Source organism: Argiope bruennichi, chromosome 3, assembly GCF_947563725.1.
Source record: "Argiope bruennichi chromosome 3, qqArgBrue1.1, whole genome shotgun sequence".
NCBI classification, from domain to species: Eukaryota; Metazoa; Arthropoda; class Arachnida; order Araneae; family Araneidae; genus Argiope; species Argiope bruennichi.
The window spans coordinates 66,265,821-66,285,877 of NC_079153.1; the positions used below are offsets into that span (position 1 = coordinate 66,265,821).

Here is a 20,057-nt window from a genome sequence, read left to right on the forward strand (position 1 = left end):
TATTAGACATGTCACTTAAATTGCATGAATTCAATTGAATAGCAGTATATTTAATTTTATTCTGAGAGCAGATGTTGTTAATTACTTTTCAACGATTGCAGGAGAAGAAATTAGAAATTTATTTAATATATCTCTCCCCCCCCCCCGAAAATGACATTTAGTGTTTTAACTTCGTGCTTAACGAAGTATCAACAAGAAGTCGAGAAAGGACAGTATTTTATGATTTTTTAAAGGAATATTGCTGCTACAATCAACATAAGAATAAAATATGGTATGAAAAATTTTCAAAAAATATAATACTTTACAAATTTAATTCAGCAGAATAATTCAAAATTAAAAAAATAAAAATATTTCAGCAAACATTATGTCCACGTAGAAAAGAAAAATACCGTTTAATAGGCTGATGTAATAAAGGAAAACAAATAATTCGTAAATTATACGTGCACGATTCGTGATTTATATTCGAATTTATGATTTACAAACGAGTCTATGTTTTCATTTTAATCATTAAAAATAAAAATATATAAAGAAAACAGTTACTCAGAAGGTGAAAAATTAACCTCATCATTTTAAAACAATGCTCATCTTAGATGTCATCAAATATCTTTAATAAAATTGAAGACTCAATAAACAAGTATTAAATGATTATTTAATTAGGAAATTCTGAACATAATACTTGAAATTTTAAATAAGAATGAATAATTATTTATTATCAGACTTATTTCGCAATATCAGAAATATATTTTATAACACACTTCATATGAATGCAGATAATGCTAAAACAAAATGCTAACAATTTCGGAATTTTTTTTTTTTTTTTGCTTTTATTAATTTTATTATAAAAATGTTTTCAATAAAATGCGTTTAATTTTTTTAGAATTCTTAAGCAACATAACAAAACTAAATTGGAACATTATTTTTTATATCTAATTTTTAAACTTATTTATTTTAATTGAAACTGACTTTCAACTTGGTTTTCCCTTCTAGTCTGGCCTCAGAAAGATTGATAATGCCTGTTGCTTGACAAGAAACCTTCTATAGTCCTGGCAGGCAGCTGCCCGAGTTTGGAAATGTAACCAGAAGGCGGTGATTTAGAGTTTTACGTGCATACCATGTCGAGTTAGTGTACTGTTCTAGTTCAATATCCAGACATCTGTTCGGTGTTTTCGTGGAGGTGGTTAGCCCACGTGTCTTTTTATACTATCTGATTTAGTTCCACATTAGGAAAGCTTATGCAAGTAACTATTACTGGTACTCTGATGGGAAATCTTGAAATAATAAGCTTTTTCCGAATTATAAAGCTATTTAATTATGATATTTTTTGTTCTGCTAAATATTACAAATAATCATAACAGAAATTTCCTATTTTTAATGTTATAAATTTATTGCAATATATTTCCTGATAAATTAATTAATGCATGAACATCTTATATTGAAATAACCATGTAGTTAGTAATTATATTTCCCATTTTATCTGAAGATTAATTTAATTTAAATTTTATCATTCATAAATTAATTTAATCATTCATAGCAATATTCATATTATCGTTTCATTCTAAATTAACTTGAAAACTGCTTTCTCTAAAATAAAACAGTTTATTTTTTATTCTTTAATTACATTATTTTCCATTTATCATAAGCAGTAATTCAATTCTATGCAAAAAATGAAAGGAAAATTATTCTAATATAAATTACAGTTAATTGATTAAAATACTTAAATTATTTAACTGAAATCTCTGAACTAAAGGTTTTCTTATTTCAAATTTTAAATATATTAAATAAAATATGTAGTTTATTAACTATATCGAATTATTCAAATTTTGCTTTAAAAAAACAAAAGCAAAGCTAATACAATATATATTTATTATTTTAAGTTAATTTGCTATTAATATGCATGAAAAAAGGACAGTTTAATTTAATAAATAAAAAAAATTATGGTCTACAATAATTATATCAGCATTCTCACAATAACAATATAAGTAACTGTTGCTTTTCAAAAGTTTATTAAGTGCTTTCCTAAGTATAAGAGCATTCAATGTTTGCTAAGAAAATTTCTCTCCAATTCATAATTTTAATTAATCTCTCATTTCAAAATTGATCAAAATAACCTAAAGCATGGAGATTAAATATTATTTTAAGTGTTCAAAAAATTGATCATAGTCTTGAAAAAACTTCATTGCAAACGAAATTCAATATATAAAACAACATAAAAAATTACAAAATAATGTTTTGACAAAGAACTTGCAATAATTAACATATGTTTAAAGTATAGTTATTGTTCAAAACTTAAAGAAAGGCGCAACAATTTTGATTTAAAATAAATATGTATTTTTATTTTATTTGGTTCAAAAATTTTTGGTAACTAGCCGGAACTTAGAACAACTACAATAATATATACATGAAAAAAGAATATTTCAGAGTGGATATCCCTGCAGCACAAAAGATTGTTTACGAGGATCAAATTGAACTATAGGAGGTACTACGTAGGTAACTGCAACAGCTGGCGTATCAGTAAGTATCGTGAAATCTTTGTTTATAGTAGTGGAAGCTGGATTAGTGGGTTCAACTCCAGGTTCGTTAGTTTTAATGTCTACTCGAAATCCGTCAGCATCAGCAATATAGTTGACGATTCGAATACGACCATCAGCATCACGGAGACCATACGAGCCAATTTTGTTTCCGAGAGCATCTCCGGATTCTTTGCGGAAACTTCCTCCAGATGCATGTCCTTCATCGTAGCCGAAGTTATAATTGCCGATACTCTGTATTAATAGGAATTATTAAAATAAAATTGGAAGTAAATACATCTACGAATATATAATACTCTACATTCGCAAAAAATTAATCGAATGCTTTAAAAATAATCTCTGAAGTAAGTAGTTCTATATTAATTAGTACGGAAAATACTCACGCTATTCTGTCTTTTTTTACTGGAAGAAAAATACTATTAACGATAAATATAGAACGTTCCATAATGAGAGAAAAATAAAAAATCATGTAATTATTATTAAATTTAGTAATAATTATTTATTTATTATTATTATTTATAATAAATTATAACAAGTTATTATAATTATTATTATATAATTAAATTATATATTAATATTATTATTATTAATTATTTATCATCAAACATCTATAATAAATTTATATGACCTATTTTTGGTGCTGACTATTAAATAAAAATTGAATATTTCTCAAATCAAGTAAAAATTTGGTCATATAAAATAATTAGTACCGCATGCAAGAAAAAATTATATCAATAAGTTAGCAATGAAAAAGAGAAAGGAAACAAAGGAAAAACAATCTTTATTTTTAATGCAAAAAATAATGGATCTGTGTGTTAGTGTATGCTAGAGTTCTATAGATTAGACGGTTTCACCTACAGCTGCCAAACTAAGTACATATATATACTTTAAAGAGTGAAAATATGATCCTTGCAAATATTTTTTTTAAATATTAAATAGAAATTAAACGAAGTTTCGGTTTTTTTCTGAAATAATTTCGGAGACATTACAATAAAAAGTGATTTTTATATCATTTTAGATTTAAAAAATATTTTTATATTTATAGACATCTTTTACATTTTTTTGACTTGACTTTTCTTTTTTCTATATTTAATCCTTTTTTGGAAAAATATTTTAAGCATGCTTTCCTGCATAAATAAAAAGATTGAAAAGAATTGAAAACGAATATATCACCAAAGATAATAAAAGAAGACATAAGAATTCTAAAAAAAACAAAATTAGGAAAAGTCACCATAAAAGTTGCAGATACTTTTATTTTTGTTTCACAATCTTAATCAACCATTTTATTTATACAAAATTAATGAAACGTGTAAAAGAATGAAATTAAATTTCTATCCTTCAAAGAATAAACTTGCATTTTTTTTTTTTTTTTACAGATTTTATGGAAACAAGCGATATATTTCAATATACTTAACTTTTAGAAGAATCTGTTGGGATTTCAATTTAGATTTAAATTATACTATAAACATAAAGATAAATCCCAAATTTTGCAATCTTTTAAGTTAGAAATTTAATTGCGTGAATAAAGACTGGAAATATTAGTGTATATCCATTTTTTTTTTTTGCAAATTTTAAGGGAGGTTTCTGAAATAGTAAGAATTATATATCTATTAAAATTTAAAGCTTAATAATATTTTGCTGAAGAAGCTATTAAGATCAAGTTACATAAAATATTTTATTGAAACTTTCAGCTCACATTAATCCTGGAGTCCCAACTGCTGGTCAATTGCAGCTTATTGTCATTAATTTTATAATAATAATACGTGATGATATATTTTAGATCATAAATCATAATCATGAAAACTTTCGCATTTTTATTTAAAAATCGGTCTTAAATTTCAAAATATTGAATGAATATAATTCATATGTAAATAATGGTTTTAAATTTTATGTATCCTTTATAAAACACAACATATTATTTACTTGGAAAATCTTAATTTAAATTAAATAAAATAAATCTCGTTTTACGAATTGTTAAAAAAAATTATTTGTGTAATCAGTGTGACTGAAATCCTGGTTTTGGTGTCGGAAACTTTTTCTTGTATTTAAATATGCACGAACAATTTATATAACATATGTTTGACTATATTATTTCATTAATTAAATTATTATTAACTAGATTAAATAACTTTTATTATTAATTTTGTGAATCACAAATCCATTATTTATTTCATTTTACTTAACTTACATCTTGATTTCTGTACTGGACACTTTTCCCTGTATTTATATAAGCAGGAACATTTAATAGAACTGATGCTTGACTTACAACAATTAGAGTGAATATAACAATAACCTGAAAATAAATGAATTATACATTATAATTCATTTATTATATTACATTCATACATTATATTGCATTCATTATATAAATAAATACCCAAATTACTAGCGATTGTCTTTGCTTTAATTTTATTTATGATGAATATTAAGGTATATTCAATTATTTTTACATCAATAAAACAATCTGAGTACATGCGATGCGCTTTAAAAAAATAGTAACTGTATAAATATATCTACAAATTATTATTGATAGATGGTAGCTTTTGAAAATAAATTTTAATAATAGCTGCAAAATTTAAGAATTCTTTGCTTCCATTTCATTTGATTGACTCAAAAATTGTTGATAATTGACTAAAAAACAATAGCGATTTTTGTTTGATTTTTTTTCAAAAAAGGGCACAATTCAATTTATGATACATGAAAGAAACGGAATTGCAATATTAATAAGTTAAACATTTTTTTTTAAATAAGGAAACAATTAGCGAAATTTATTTGGTAGATATCAGAATATTTTATTTCTGGACACCATTTCTTCCAAATGTTACTATATTTAAACAAATAGTTTTAAATTCTACTTCTTTAAAGTGGATCGTTTCTAAAAAACTGGATGAACTTGTAACCATATTTGGTTTATAAGAAAGCACATGACAACTTATTTATATTTACCATACATTGTCCATGCAATAGCCACTTTTCTTAATTTTATTTCCATAAATCAATAATAATTAGATTTTTCAGGCTTCAAAGCTTGTATTCTTCAACATTCTATTTAATTATTGATTTGAAACATTATCAACTTTTCTCAAAGATTCATTATAAGAGATAACTTTGACTCTTATAAAGAGGTTTTAACAAAGACAAACGATAACATAAACAAAGCTAATTTGTGAACTATTTTTTAAACTAATGATTTATCAAATATATCTACTAGAATTATTTTATTGGTGTAATATATTCTATAATATTACTACAATGCATCAAAGTTTTAATTCAGAACCATACATTTCCAAAATTATAGTACCTAAAAAAACGCAATATAAATTATTAAACTTAAACATAGATTTTATTTAGAATTACCCTGAAATATAATTTTAATAATTAATTGAATATTTTTCATTCTTCTGGTTACTATTAGCTTTAAATTGAAATAAATGCTCAAAGATAAAAGCACACACTTATATCAAACATACAGATTATATCATAAAAAAATTAAAGTAAATAAATCTGATGATCTTACTTTCATGATTGTTTGTGTTAATTCCTCGAATGAAAATGATGCCCGTATCACAGTAAAAGTACCATTTATATAATTCTCACACTTTTATTCAATTAGTGCTCACAAGGACTTCCGGTCAAGTTTGAATTATTTTGAAAGGCCAAGAACTGGACATCCACCTTCATTTCATATAAAGAGCTCTTTATTCTACTCAGTGGGTGGAGTCATCAAATTTATAGTGGCTATTCACCTTTCAATGTCGGTGCCCATCTCTATTATGACTTGTTTATTTTTATTCAATTCTTCTTGTAACAATCTTGGTTCCCGATAATTTCAAGAGAAAGATATATTAATCGCCTATAATTTAACCTTATATTTATATATTTTTTATTTTTATGCAGCACAAAATATAGATTCTAAAATTAATTCGGTTTTAAAATAAAATTATTTATTTCAAAAAAAAGCATTCTGCTCTTTCTTTCAAGCATGAATGGTTATATAAGTCTTTTTATTCAGACTGGTAGACTGAATTGGTGAATTTAAACAAAAATAATAAATAATAATAATAAATTTTGTAATCACGGTGTCAAAAAAAGACTGTATTCGATTATTTTAAGTGAAAACGATGTAAAATGTCATAATATAAAAAAAAAATGTATATTTTACCTGATAATATTTTGGTAATCAAACATTATACATCATCATCGAATTAAATGTTATACCTTGAATGGGAAAGTGAAATACTTGTCAAGTATTTCTGCCAAATAAAATGTAAGTAACTATGTTATAACTATCTTATTTAGTATCGATAAACTTTTTAAATGATTCAAAATAGCTAATATAAGTCAAATAAAATTTATAATAATATAATATAAGTCTAATAAAGTTTCTATTAAATGCAACATTCATAAATATGAAAAATTTTGTTATACAGGGCCATCTAAATATTGTTTAAGACATTAATTTTAAATTTAATTAATTTAGATTTAATTAATTAAATTTAAATTAATTTAATTTTTTAAAAGTATTCTCAACTCTTTTTTTTTTCATCTTTAACAATTTCACCAATAATGATAGAGAAAAGATAATAGAAATTACGATTTTAATATTAAATTAAAGCGGTATATATCATGGCTATAGAAGAACTGAAAAAAGCCTAATTTGTAAATATACGTAATTGAATTACTAACGTATGTATGGTATTAAATAGAGTTTTTTACAATTGTTTTATGAATGCAAACTAATTTTTTTTAATTATTTGATATATGCTAATTATTAATAAAAATGCATAGCCTACTTTTTATAAATTGTAAGCAAATGTAAGCGTGATTTATTCATCCGGTGATATTCAAAAATTAAAAAAAATGTATATTTCCTATAAATAATTTATTTATCTAATATAAAAACTATTAAATATTATCTAATATAGAACCTATTATTGTAAAATACAAATATTAATAAATACTAAATGCTATAAAAATACATCAAGCCGAAGACATTTGAAATTTCTTTTTAATTTTTATAGTCGAAATCATTAAAATCACATCCTTATTCTTCTTTTAAACATTAATAATTAAATCTTTTGTTATTCACCGACTTAAATGCTTATCTCCTTTTGTATTTATTTTACAAATGAAAGCACATCAAATAAAGGGACATACGTAAAATAAACAGAACGAACAAGCCACACATGCCATAATAATAAAAAAAACTATTTCTGAATTAAAAATAATAAAACAATATGTTTTATTAGTATTATACTTGCGCAAATGAAAATTTGAACCCCTAAAAATAAATATACATAATTAACAAAGAAACATTTTGGTTCTAATTACTTAAAATTTTAAAAATCTTTATATACGGACAAAGTTTATCAAAAACAATAAGAATGTTTATAATGAAATATGATATGTAAAGCTCATTCCGAAATTTGAAAAAATCTTAAATCGCTATTTTAGTTAATATATCTAATTCTGAATAATCATTTTTGAATTCAGTAAACCTGGAAATAATAAAACTTGAAAATAAATTTTTTTAAGCGTAATGCTGCGGAAAATATTAATTTGAACCAATGTTTCCATAGAAAATAATTTTCCCATGACGGTTCCGGCTAAGCAAATAAGCTGAAAAAATTGCCTATTAATTTTTATAATTATCCATGCTAGGATTTTAGGACAATCGTGGATTTGATAGCTTGGATCGCATCAGTTTCGTTCAAGTGAGTGATTTTGCAGTTAACTTAACAGAAATATTTTCTTAGGGATTGTTTCTAACGAGTTTTTAATGGTTTCAGTTTTAATAAAAACTGTTTGACGTGATTTTTATTCTCTGCTTTATGTTCTGATTCTGCTTTCTTATATGCCAAGTTTCCACGAATAAAGCACTGTATTCATAAAAAAAAACTCCAAGTTTTTAATGAAATTTATCACTTTTCGCGTGACTTCGAAGTACAAAGAACTTTTGAAATTCTGTCTCTCTTTTTGTCTTCCTAATTTCTTTTATTAAATAAATCAATAAATATAATAAAATCAATTTTTGAATATACACATTTACTAGCGTATTTCTTATTTTAGATATTTTCCTCTTTTTTTAAAAAAATTAGTCTTTTATTACAATTTATCAATGTAAGTATTTAATTAATATATATTGTTATTAAGAATACAAAATTGGAAAACTGTAGGACTTTAGAAAGTGACTGAAAACATAATTATATAATTTTCTTATTATAAACATAAAACAAATCAATTTAAATAAAAGTATGAAAAGATACAATGAATTAGATAATTGAAACTCGACATATGATTCCTAAAATAAAGCAGTAAAATTTTAAACTAGTCAATGGAAAGTGCATTTTTCACAAAACTTCTATATACGCAGTTTTAATCAATGCGTTTTGAAACTAAACAGAAAAGTATTTTTTATTCTGTAAAAAGTTCTATTTGTAAGAGATCTGAACGAATAGAGACAGAAGAATCTGAATAGAGACACTCACGTTAAATAAAAACATTGCATACATATTGTATTTATCTTAAATTTTAACGTGAATGGAGACAATCACGTTAGATGAAAACATTGCATACATATTGCATTTATCTTAAATTATTTAATATAAACTTCCCACCATACCTACAGAAAATATTAAAGAAATCATAGTTATTGCGTACACCACATTTTATTTGGTTTCCTTGGGTGACAAAATATGAAACAGTTTATGGAAAACACTTTCTGATTATTTCTGCTTCTTTTCTCTAATTTTTGAATTTAAGACATACAAGCTTTACTTAACAATACAACATCAATGTGGAGTAAAGACTAATTCCTATGTTTTTCAAAAAAATCTAATAATGTATCAATAAATGTTTCAAAAAATATTTAGAATTAGTAAAAATTTTGCTTCACTTTACAAGCCTTTTATAAAGTGATATTAATTTAATTTCTATTTAAAAATTAATTTTTTTATACGACGCCTATTCCATTTGTTTTGAACGTTAGTGGCAACTTTACAAGCCTGTTGGGCAGTATTATTAATTTAATTTCTTTTATGTGACACATATTCCATATATTTTAAACAATGATAACAAAATTAATTATCTTGATCATAACAAACTATATCTTCGAAAAAAAAAGGCTGTAATGCTTTAAGCATGAATTTGTGAACGAATATCAATTAATGAAACGCATTTCGAACATGAGTGAAATTCTGTTATTGAATATATTTGCTGACGTTCTCAATGTATTTGTATAAACAAAATTTTCATAACAGGTTTTTTTTTCATTTATTTTCGTTGAATTTTTCCAAGAATTGCACACTTTTAAATAGAGCCTTTTTTTTACTTCAAATAGTAATTAAAAGGAGTTTAATAAGGAATGGATTGATAAAATTTGTGATGAAGAAACTATTGGCGAATTTTTAATATAAATAAGATAGGGCGCTAACAACCAGATAGACAACAATTTGAGAACAGTCAAATTATTTTAATTATTAGACAATGAAAGTGAAGCAATAAAAGTGAGTGATACAAAAAGTTAAGTGAATGATAAAAGTGAGTTTAAAACAAAAAAATGTGAGTAATATTGAACAGGCTGTGATTGAATCATTAAATAGCCCGATTTAGCTAAAAAAAATAAATAGCGTAATTGTTTTTAAAATTTTCTATTATTAATTTCCCGAACTCTCCATGAAAATAATTAAAAAGCAATAGTTTAAACAATAATAGTATAAACAATAAAAAACAATAATAGTATATTTATTATATCTGGATCAAAAGAGGACAATTCGGCTTTTCTGAAATTTCCATTTATTTTAGATGTATACTCATTCTTTTCGTGACTCGTTTTCTCTCATTTCCTTAAATGTTTCATGTTGTAAAGATGGAAAATTTGCAGTCAATTTTCCATCCATTTCCTAATATTCTGTAGGATTGAAATTTCAAATATGTTTGCTTTCGATCAATTACACGCTATTTTAATATTTCCATAACATAATTATCTACTAATCATTAAATAAATCAAAATTTGATTCTGTTTCAGTAATAACACCTGAAAAATAGTTAAGAATACAATTGATTTCGAAATTAAAAAAAAATTATAGTAATTAAAAATTTTACAGTAAACAAAATTAACAAAACTGATTTTAAAAAAAATGTTAATTACTTTTGTCAGTTTGATGGAGAGATGTTTTAAGAATTTAAATGTAATTTGCATGCTCAGTCTTTTGTGTATTAGTCAAAAAGTTCTAGATTTTGAAACTTTTACATTCTTTTCTCACCAATTATTTCATAAATGAATCTTATAATAATAAAAATAAATGTAGACAGAAAAAGAAACAGTTAAGCTTCAAACGTATTTATTCATTTTTGTACGACAATTTGGCAATTGGGAAGGAACAATGTGCGAGACTATATCTCGCTTGTAAAAGCATAAATTAATTTATTTTTAACACCCTTTACAGATGGTATCCATAGACTCCAGGAATTCCCAAAGCAGCATGATTGTAAAGACCATGGTGAACGAAAGGTGCAGCTGCGTAAGTTAAAGCAGGAGCAGCAGCGTAGGTGGCAAGATGAGCGTGGGCAGCTGCATATGTAGCCAAAGGAGCAGGGGCAGCAGCATAAGTAGCTACAGCAGCCGGAGCAGCGTAGGTGGCAACAGCAGGTGCGGCTGGTACTACAGCCAGAGCCTTGTTAATGGTGGTTGCAGCTGGATCCTTGGGTTCTACTCCTGGTTCGTTAGTCTTGATGTCAGCTCTGAATCCAGCGGCATCAGCAACATAGTTGACGACTCGGACTCGGCCATCAGCATCACGAAGACCGTAGGAGCCTACTTTGTTGCCAAAGGCATCCCCGGCTTCTTTGCGGAAGGTTCCTCCAGACAAATGACCTTCATCGTATCCAAAGTTGTAATTACCAATGTTCTAAAATACAGAAAAGACGTTATTCAAAGTAGAATTAATAAAAGAAGTCGAATATATGTATAAATTTTCTTAAGATTTTCCTATATTGTTTTGAAATTGTACTTTTTATTTTAAAACAAGATTTAATTTTGGAATATAATATACAAATATGTGTGTGACACTTTTTATTCACTAAAATTAATTAAAATATCCACTTTTTAACTCAACATCTTAATATCTTAGAGTGTTTGTGTATTCAATTTTGCTTTCTTTACTTATGAATTTATATGCTTAATTCTTTGTAAATTCAAAAATAAAATATATCTATTTAGAGACTTTCTGTTCTTATCTTTTAAAAAATAAAAAAATTGAAGATGATTTATCATTTTTTTATAAGCCTGTTTTTTAATGGTATTTTGATAATCTCTTTAAGAAATAAAATTTTATTACTATCTGAAATTCTTATTTTACAGAAAATGTAATGCTAGTACCAACTAGTAATTTCAATTTTAACTATTCTTAATACTGCTTTTAATTTCATTTTGTTAAAAATCAATACAACATGTCTAGTGTTCTTTTCTTTTTTAATATAAATATTGATGTATTTCTTCTGTAGCTATTTGGAGATAGCATATTCATTCAAATTTCAAAATAGCAAAGACAATATTAGTTTTCTTAATAAATATTAGCAGATTTAAGAAATCACAATCAGCGAAACCATGAAAGGAATTATACGTACATCTTGAGCTCTGTACTGAGTGCTGCCACCAGTGCTCAGAAGAGTTGGTGCACTTAGGAGAACTGCAGCTTGGCTGGCAGCGAAAAGGGCGAAGAGGATAAGGACCTGAAAATAAATATAATATTATATTAAAACTAAGTAACACGTTTCTTTTGGTCAGAAAATATATTTTTATCTCATGTGAAAATTCAGCATTTCATTTTTAGTCACTTTTATAAAATTATGTTTTTTTTCCATTTTTAATGATTATTTATATTCTGAAGGAATTGAATTATCTGATTAAAAACTATAACGAACATAAGAAGAGAAGATAGAAAAAACTTTTTTAAAGAAGAAAAAAAATTTCTACATAAGAAATCGAAATAATTTTTTTAGTTTAAAATTCTTGAATTTAAATTTTTTCTTAGACAGATAGGTTGAAAAAATTAAATAACGTTTCTAAAAGGTCTTAAATGGTTTAAAATCAAAATCAGTTCTTAGATCATGCAATTAAAGAAGGTCTTGAAATTAAAATTAAAGATCAGATTATTAAAAGTCTGATAATTTAATTTCCTTGAGAAATAGTTTTATCGTAATATAACGGCTACAGTAAATCAAATCATTAAAATAAGAAAGCACTTTTCTCTCACCTGCATGATGGTTTCAGAACTGTTCTCAGAGAAAACTGATGATTTTTAGACAATCAGAATTGCACTTATATACTTTTTGAAATTCCTAACCGGTCAATGCACACAAGGACTCCCGGTTTAATTAAATTCTTATAAAAGGGGGAAATCCTCAAAGAAATGCCTCCATTTACGCATCCAAGCAACTCATTCTCCTTCTTGCAGGGTGTGGCCAGAGCATTTTATAATTATTTAGCCTTGGACATCACTTTTTCTTGTTATTAAAGTTGTTGGACTTAACGCCTTAAGATGTTAGTCATTGTTTCTTTTAAAATCAAATCAGAACATCTTTGACATAATTGTAACATGTCAAGAGCACGTTCACTTTTTAAATTGCATTTGCAATCGTTTGAAAGTAATTACTCAGGATGAGAATAGTTAGTTTCTGAAACTCATGCGAGCGTAGAACCTTCGAAAGATACTCCTTGGAAAAAATTATGCAAATTTTCTTTAATTTCACTTCTTTGACATTCTTTCTTCGTCGATGAATAAACCTTACAATCCTTTAAATTTCAAATGAAAAAGTATGCTGTGATATTTTATTTTAGTTACTTTTTTAAATAAAGAAATCGTCTCATTTAGTGTTGAATATAGAGTTACAAAAAACGTTTAGGCATGGAATGAATTTCCTATTTACATTTCAAAGAATTAACTAAAAAATTTCGAAATTATGTGATTTTTTAATATTTTTTTACATGTAAAATATCTCAGGATATTTTAAATATAACCACATCAGTTCATTTTTATGTTAAATAGAAACTTTATTTCTTATTTTAGTTTAGTTTTAACAATTCTCTTGTTTACTGACGGTTCTCTAGGATGTATAACATTTCCGTAAAATTGATAAGGCTCCATCAATATGTTCATCATATTTGTGAGACAAAGTTCATATATTAACGTTCCTTTGAACAATTTTTAAAACCTCTATATTTAATATTGAATATCTTCATTGCTGGAGACCTTAATGCTTTCCAAACAAGAACAACTAAAATTCAAAATTCAGGTAACACTTTTTCAAATTTATTAAAATCTAAATTATAATAAAAATTATGTTTACTTATTAATCTATTCAAAGTACAATTAGTGGCAGGAAAATATCAATAACTTGGTGAATTATAAATATATTATTTTATAAACTAAAATTAAAACATTGAGTATCTTAAACACTTACCATCTCGAAGTTATTTTGATCCTCAATACTGAGTCTCCTATACCATGAAAGAAAATTCTTTAGAGATATTCTTTGCCAACTAAGGATTAATTTTAATATAATGAATTAAAAACCTTTCTTCTTTCTAACTTAAAAAACAATCATAATGTAAAACCTGCAATTCTGATATTAGAAAAACGATCAAAGATTTCATTGGAGTAAATATAAAACTAAAATGAACTTAATACTTCCTTCAAACAGACACTATAGAAATTCAAAATAAAAATAGCATGTTATTAATCTAGCAAAAGAGCTTGTAATTAAATATAAGTTCCATTTGTACAGGACAAAGTACAGAGAATGCAAATCCCCGATATCATACGGGTTTTAAAAACATATCTAGGTCTGATCAAGTATAGTTTAGAAGAAATTTCCTTCTTAAGTAAAAATTTTATCCTTATGTACGCCTAATAGGATCTTTTGGTAGTATTATTTTGGCTCCCTACTGAAAAAGCGGAGGTAGTAGTTGACAGTTGTAATAATCGATTCGAAAACAATTACGAAGCCGAAAACGATGAACTAGAAAAAGTATTAATACGAAGATTGATAGTTTTTCCTATTAAGACTTTATTCATTCAAACCAAGAAAATCTAAATCTTTGGCCTGGATTTGATTTCAAATCACACGATTAAAATTTCTTTCTGTTAAATTTGATTATTACTTTCCTTTATAGTTTCATCGATATAAATTATCATTAATAAATAACCCTTGTTATCTCTATTCCAAAATTTGATGTCAATCTTCTCAAAAGTTATTGTACATTTTCTCTATTTAGAAGAATAGTACCCATTGTCTACGTGATGACTTTTCGAAGTCAGAATCTTCTGGTTTTTGACAGTTGTTTATAGATATATTCAATGCGTTCGACAAAATTCTAGAGAATGGATTGTTTCTTAACTCTTGGAATCTTGGCATGATTAATTAATTATTCGCTTAAATTATCGACTCATTTCTAACTTAATGTAACTTTAAAGTATGAGTAAAATCAATTATCTCGTATTACAGATCTGTCAGGCGTAGTGCCTCCTCTAGCAGCTGCATATATAAAATAAGCTTTATATATAAAATAAAATAAGCTTTATATATAAAATAAAATAAGCTTTATATATAAAATAAAATAATATGAACATCCATTTCGAAATGCGTCGTTTTACAACCCCCCTCCCTAATATAGCTCCAATAAGTGCATAAATAATTTTTTCACTTAGTGGTGGCAATAGGTTAGGTACAACACGAGCATTTGCCATTGTGATTTGTATGAGAAAATTCTTTTCCCACCAAAGTATCCTAAATCCAGCCTGTCGGAGAGGGAAAAATACATTATAGTTGGAGCTTGCTTCTCTATATTCATGTCTAGAGAGCCAACCTTATATTGTAATTCAAGCAACACCATGTCAAGGGAATAGACAGTCTGAACAAATCTGCTAATGAAAACAGCGAATGAAAGTTTGTCAGTCGAAATAGACCGCTATTAAAGAAAATACTCGTTCAGAATGTAAGACTGTACTGACAAAAGTAATTTCAAAGAAGAATATTCAACTTCAATGCTCCATATTCACCAAACCTATTCAATAAGTTCTGCATGCTGCAACTATTAATTACTGAATAACCATCCCATGGTAATCAGTACCGCACGGAATGCTATCAACCGATGACAGTTGTGCCGAGACTACTAAACCACAATGGCAATAAAAACAAATTACCTTCTCTGATGAATCATTATTCACATTATTTCAGACTACCATATGTGTGTTTGCCTGATAAACACACGTCTATTAAAAATATTTCATGTTTATTATCTGATCCTTATCATGAAGTATGGAGGATTTTTTTGATGGTGGGCTGAGATATCTTGAATGTGATTTGGGACCACTCCTAGTTCTGAGAGAGGAATTCACAGCAGAGTTTCTTTACAGTTTTCGCACATATGAATTCCAGCATATGCTCCCGATTCTGCTTCCCAGAGAAAGTCTTCTATTCCAATGTAATAATATCCCTGTGTGCACATCTTTTAGAATTCAAACATGGTTAAATGAATATAATGACCGAGTGTAACAACTTCCAAAGTATCCTTTGTCTTCTGACCTCGACATATTTGAGAATTTGCGAGGAGTTTTAGAGAATAAAGTCCGTTCTGAGTTTAATATTCCTTGCACATTACCTGAAATTGAAATCTATCTATCTAATCTAAAATCTTCAATATATGCAATTATCACTACGAATTACCTTGAGATGTGTCTACGAAATTTATCTATAATTCCACATCGGATGTAAGTTGTAATACGGTCGAAGGGTAATTCAGGTCCCAACTAATGAAAATGCTGCGTTCTTTCACAGTTTTGTTAATATATTCTATACTTGTATGACTTTTGTGAATATATAAAATGTTCAATACCTGTACTTATATGGCTGCTGCTCTATCAATATCAAAAAACTATATTTTAAACGTCTCTGTTTTGAGATAGTTTCATACATTTGATAATTGATATACATGCTTAATATGCGATGAATTTGAAGGATTTAAAAACTATTCTAAACACCTTCTTAATAAAATTATTCCAAAAATATTAAATTTATGCGATATATCTCTAAAAAACTCATTGAAATATGCATTTTATCTTGTTATGTGAGAGAAAATATAAAATTATACGTAATTTAAAAAAAGAAAAATAATAAATAGATTAATCAAAGTATGAGAGAAAGCAACATTCTGATATATCTGTGAGTTTGTTAAAGTTACTTATTACACTTCAATATAAAAATAGAAGACTCAGTTTTCACCTTTATTTCTTGTGCATAAAGATAACATTGCATGAAAAAATCATATTTTAGAACTTCATTTTTCTACATGGTTTATTTCAAGTCCTCTATTATTTGATTATGCTGGTTCCTCTATTATTTTATCCTCTATACTTGGTCCCCAATTATTTGATTATGCTGCTACAAATATAACCAAAACAAATTTTAAAAAAGTATAATGAAGTAATTAAGGCCCACAATGTTGTGATAGGATACAATTAAATACTTTTCTGATGTTTAAATCGTTAAAGGAATTCAAAAGTTTTTAAATTCTTTAAAATGTTAATGCTATAGGGAGCATCAATGAGAACTGGAATTTCATAAACAAGTTATGAAATTCCAAATATTATACTTTAGAATGTAAATATTTCATAAATATGTCATATGTATTTTATAAGAAAGTCTAATTTTCTGGAATGGGCTAGTAAGATCAGAAAATGACATCAGAGCATTCTTTCGTCATTTTCACCTTCTTCCAAAATTGATTTTCATAAAGACTTTAATTTAGATATAAGAATATATTTTTTAAATAAAATTATGAAAAAATAAGTTATAATGCTCTTATTTATAATAACATATTATTTTTATTGATAAAAGAACGTAATATACTATTTTCTATACGTACTATACTATTTATACTATAAGTTCTATATACACAGTATAAATAACTCTTTAATATCTATATGTTTTAGAGAAATAATGAAATAAGTTTGATAATATCGCTGTAAGAAGGGAGGATTTTCCGCTAATGAAAGGTTCTAATTGGCTAAATTATCTACTCATGGCTCATTAAAAAGACTAATGATTCAAGAAACGAAAAACAAATATTAACATATATATAAAATATATGATTATATTTGTTTCGGAAACGTATGACAGTAAATCATTTTGCAGCCCATGTGGTTGTGATTAGAAAGGCGGTTTAGGCATTATAAACTCACGTTGTGATCGACAAAAAAAGTGTTGTTACACCCTGTTTTATGAACATCAAAGATGTGATCAATCTTTGAAAGTGGAAAATCCATTCAGTGTTATTTCGAATAATATTACTATACAACCACGCAATTCTTAGCTCCCCTTAGGGCTGATGTTAACTTCATCTTTTATTTCGAAGAAATCGCTTCGTAAGTATTTTCTCCGATAGTGCAAGTGGGATGAAAACACAGAATTATAGAAGTGGATCTAGATAGAAAGTAATCTATATTCTTGTTTTTAAAAATTTCTTCTGCCCATGGAAAGGAATTCATACATATTAATATAAGGTTCATGAACCTTCATTTTCTGTCAATATGTATATTTCATAACGCAATAATAACGAAAATGTTTATACTTATATATATATATATATATATATATATATATATATATATATATATATATATATATATATGTGTGTGTGTGTGTGTGTGTGTGTGCGTGCGTGCGTGTGTTGTGTGCATGTGCTTGCGTGTGTATAACAAAAACTTCAAATTTTGAATGAATTAATTTCTTAAATGAATAAAAGAAGACTGTGGTAAGTAAAACAAAAATAAAATTCTAATTATGAACAAAATACAAAAGTATATGTAATATCTATACAAATGACAATATGCATATATAATTATACAAGCAGATAAAGATATGTGCAACAAAAAAAAACGAAATCTCATTATGAAATGAAGGCTAAATTGTCAATTTTAAAATCATTATTTTAATGAAGAAAACATGGATACAGAAGAAAAAAATCTTTTAAAAAAAAAGAAAAAAAAAACTTAAAAAATAATTAAAAAATGATGAAAAGTTAATATCAAAAGCGGAAAAAAGACAAGGTGATAATAAAAAACAACAATAAAAAGCAAAAGTAATAATAATGATGAGCCAAACAGTTTAGCTCATACTTACCGATATTTATATTATATAGTCTCAAATATCGATATTTTAGACTATATAATAAAAAAAATATCGGTATTTGTATTTAAAAGTATGAATAAATTCTGAGAAATATAAAAAATAATGTTGTTCCAATAAAAATGTTAAAATTATCATTCTTTAAATTATCATGCATTATCTTGGTTTATGTTAACAACCCGTAATGGTTACCTTTGCTTTAACTGTCTTATAAAAAAAAATTAACTAAAAATTCCTCTTTAATGTTTTGAAATCTCGAAAATGAGAAAAAATGTCCTTTAAAAAAGTAACATTCTTCAAAAATTGAACAAATTCTGACTAAAACTGTCAATAAAATCGGATTATTTTCCTCATGGCATTGTCATATAATTACACAAAATCAGGCCAAAAATCGTGAAAGATAACACATGCGTTTGTTAAAAATGTCTTTACATGTTTTGCTTACATGTTTGCGTTCAACTTCTCAAGAAAATGGAATAGGAAAATGAAATGTTACTCTCCCTGTTGATGGATTTGGTTTAAATTTTATTAAAGATCCATAATGGATATTTTAGGACAATATGATTAATTTAATTAACAAATTATTGTGTTTTTTTAGTCATTGTTTATACATACAGATAGAACAGGTAGTAAATGTGTTGACGTAATCGATCTAAAACTTTCATGTTTACAGTTAGTAGACACTCCACATAAATTCCGTCTATCTATCTCTCATGTTTCTATTCTCAAGAATTTTTAGGCAAGCAAATAATCTACCTATAGAAGAGTTTAGTTCAAAGCGTTGTTGTTGTTTCTGATGGCACTTTTCATAGACAAGCCAGTTGACGAAGTCAGCGATTTTAAGCCGAGAGAGCGTCTCTTGTTTTTCAACAGCTCCATCTAGGGCCAAACTATTACGTAGCTATTCAGGTCTACAACAAACAATCTACCGTCTTAGCTATTCAAGCATCACAACCCTTTCTACGGAGCGGACTTCATTCTTGCATTTCATTCAATCATCCACAGATCGTCATTTAGATCTGAATCAGAGAACGATCACCTCTGAACCAGTACCCCCAGTGGTATTACTCTCAACACGGAGGACTTTGTGACCACGACAGATTTACACGTGCGCCAGCCACCACACACACGGTGAGTCTTCGGTCGGTGGGCTTCGAAATCAAAACTCAAGGGATGAGAATAGTTCAAAATGTTATGTAGCCTTATAATTAAAATGTAAAGATAAAGTGTTGTACTTCATTTATTTAGCTTCAATCACTTTTAAATTACAGAGTTTCGCAAACTTATGAGCATACAGGCAAAAAAAATTCTTAAGTAAAATTCCTAAGATCCAAAATTTAT

At 26.4% G+C, this 20,057-nt stretch overlaps 2 protein-coding genes across 2 annotated transcripts in view; both read right to left on the reverse strand.

Moving 5' to 3' along the window:
• Window positions 1-2,414: 2,414 nt before the first annotated feature.
• LOC129962864 (cuticle protein 14-like) lies at window positions 2,415-6,051 on the reverse strand. Its single transcript, XM_056076864.1, has 3 exons — window positions 6,046-6,051; window positions 4,717-4,821; window positions 2,415-2,762 (listed from the first exon to the last, which is right to left on the reverse strand). The coding sequence occupies exons 1-3, from the start codon at window positions 6,049-6,051 to the stop codon at window positions 2,415-2,417; spliced, it is 459 nt and encodes a 152-aa protein (XP_055932839.1).
• A 4,836-nt stretch (window positions 6,052-10,887) lies between these two features.
• Window positions 10,888-20,057, reverse strand: part of LOC129962865 (DNA translocase FtsK 1-like) — a 31,083-nt gene continuing 21,913 nt past the window's right edge. Inside the window, exons 4-6 of the mRNA XM_056076865.1 lie at window positions 12,785-12,819; window positions 12,156-12,260; window positions 10,888-11,437 (exon numbers count right to left, since the gene is read on the reverse strand). Coding sequence (XP_055932840.1) covers window positions 10,970-11,437; window positions 12,156-12,260; window positions 12,785-12,819 — 608 coding nt within the window. The 3' untranslated portion in view covers window positions 10,888-10,969. The remainder of the gene's footprint in view (window positions 11,438-12,155; window positions 12,261-12,784; window positions 12,820-20,057) is intronic.

What these genes read in the sequence shown, in the direction of transcription:
- LOC129962864 (XM_056076864.1), bottom strand. An exon ending in TCCAGTACAGAAATCAAGAT is followed by an intron (nt 2,763 to 4,716) that starts GTAAGTTAAGTA and finishes CTATTAATACAG; the next exon opens with AGTATCGGCAATTATAACTT.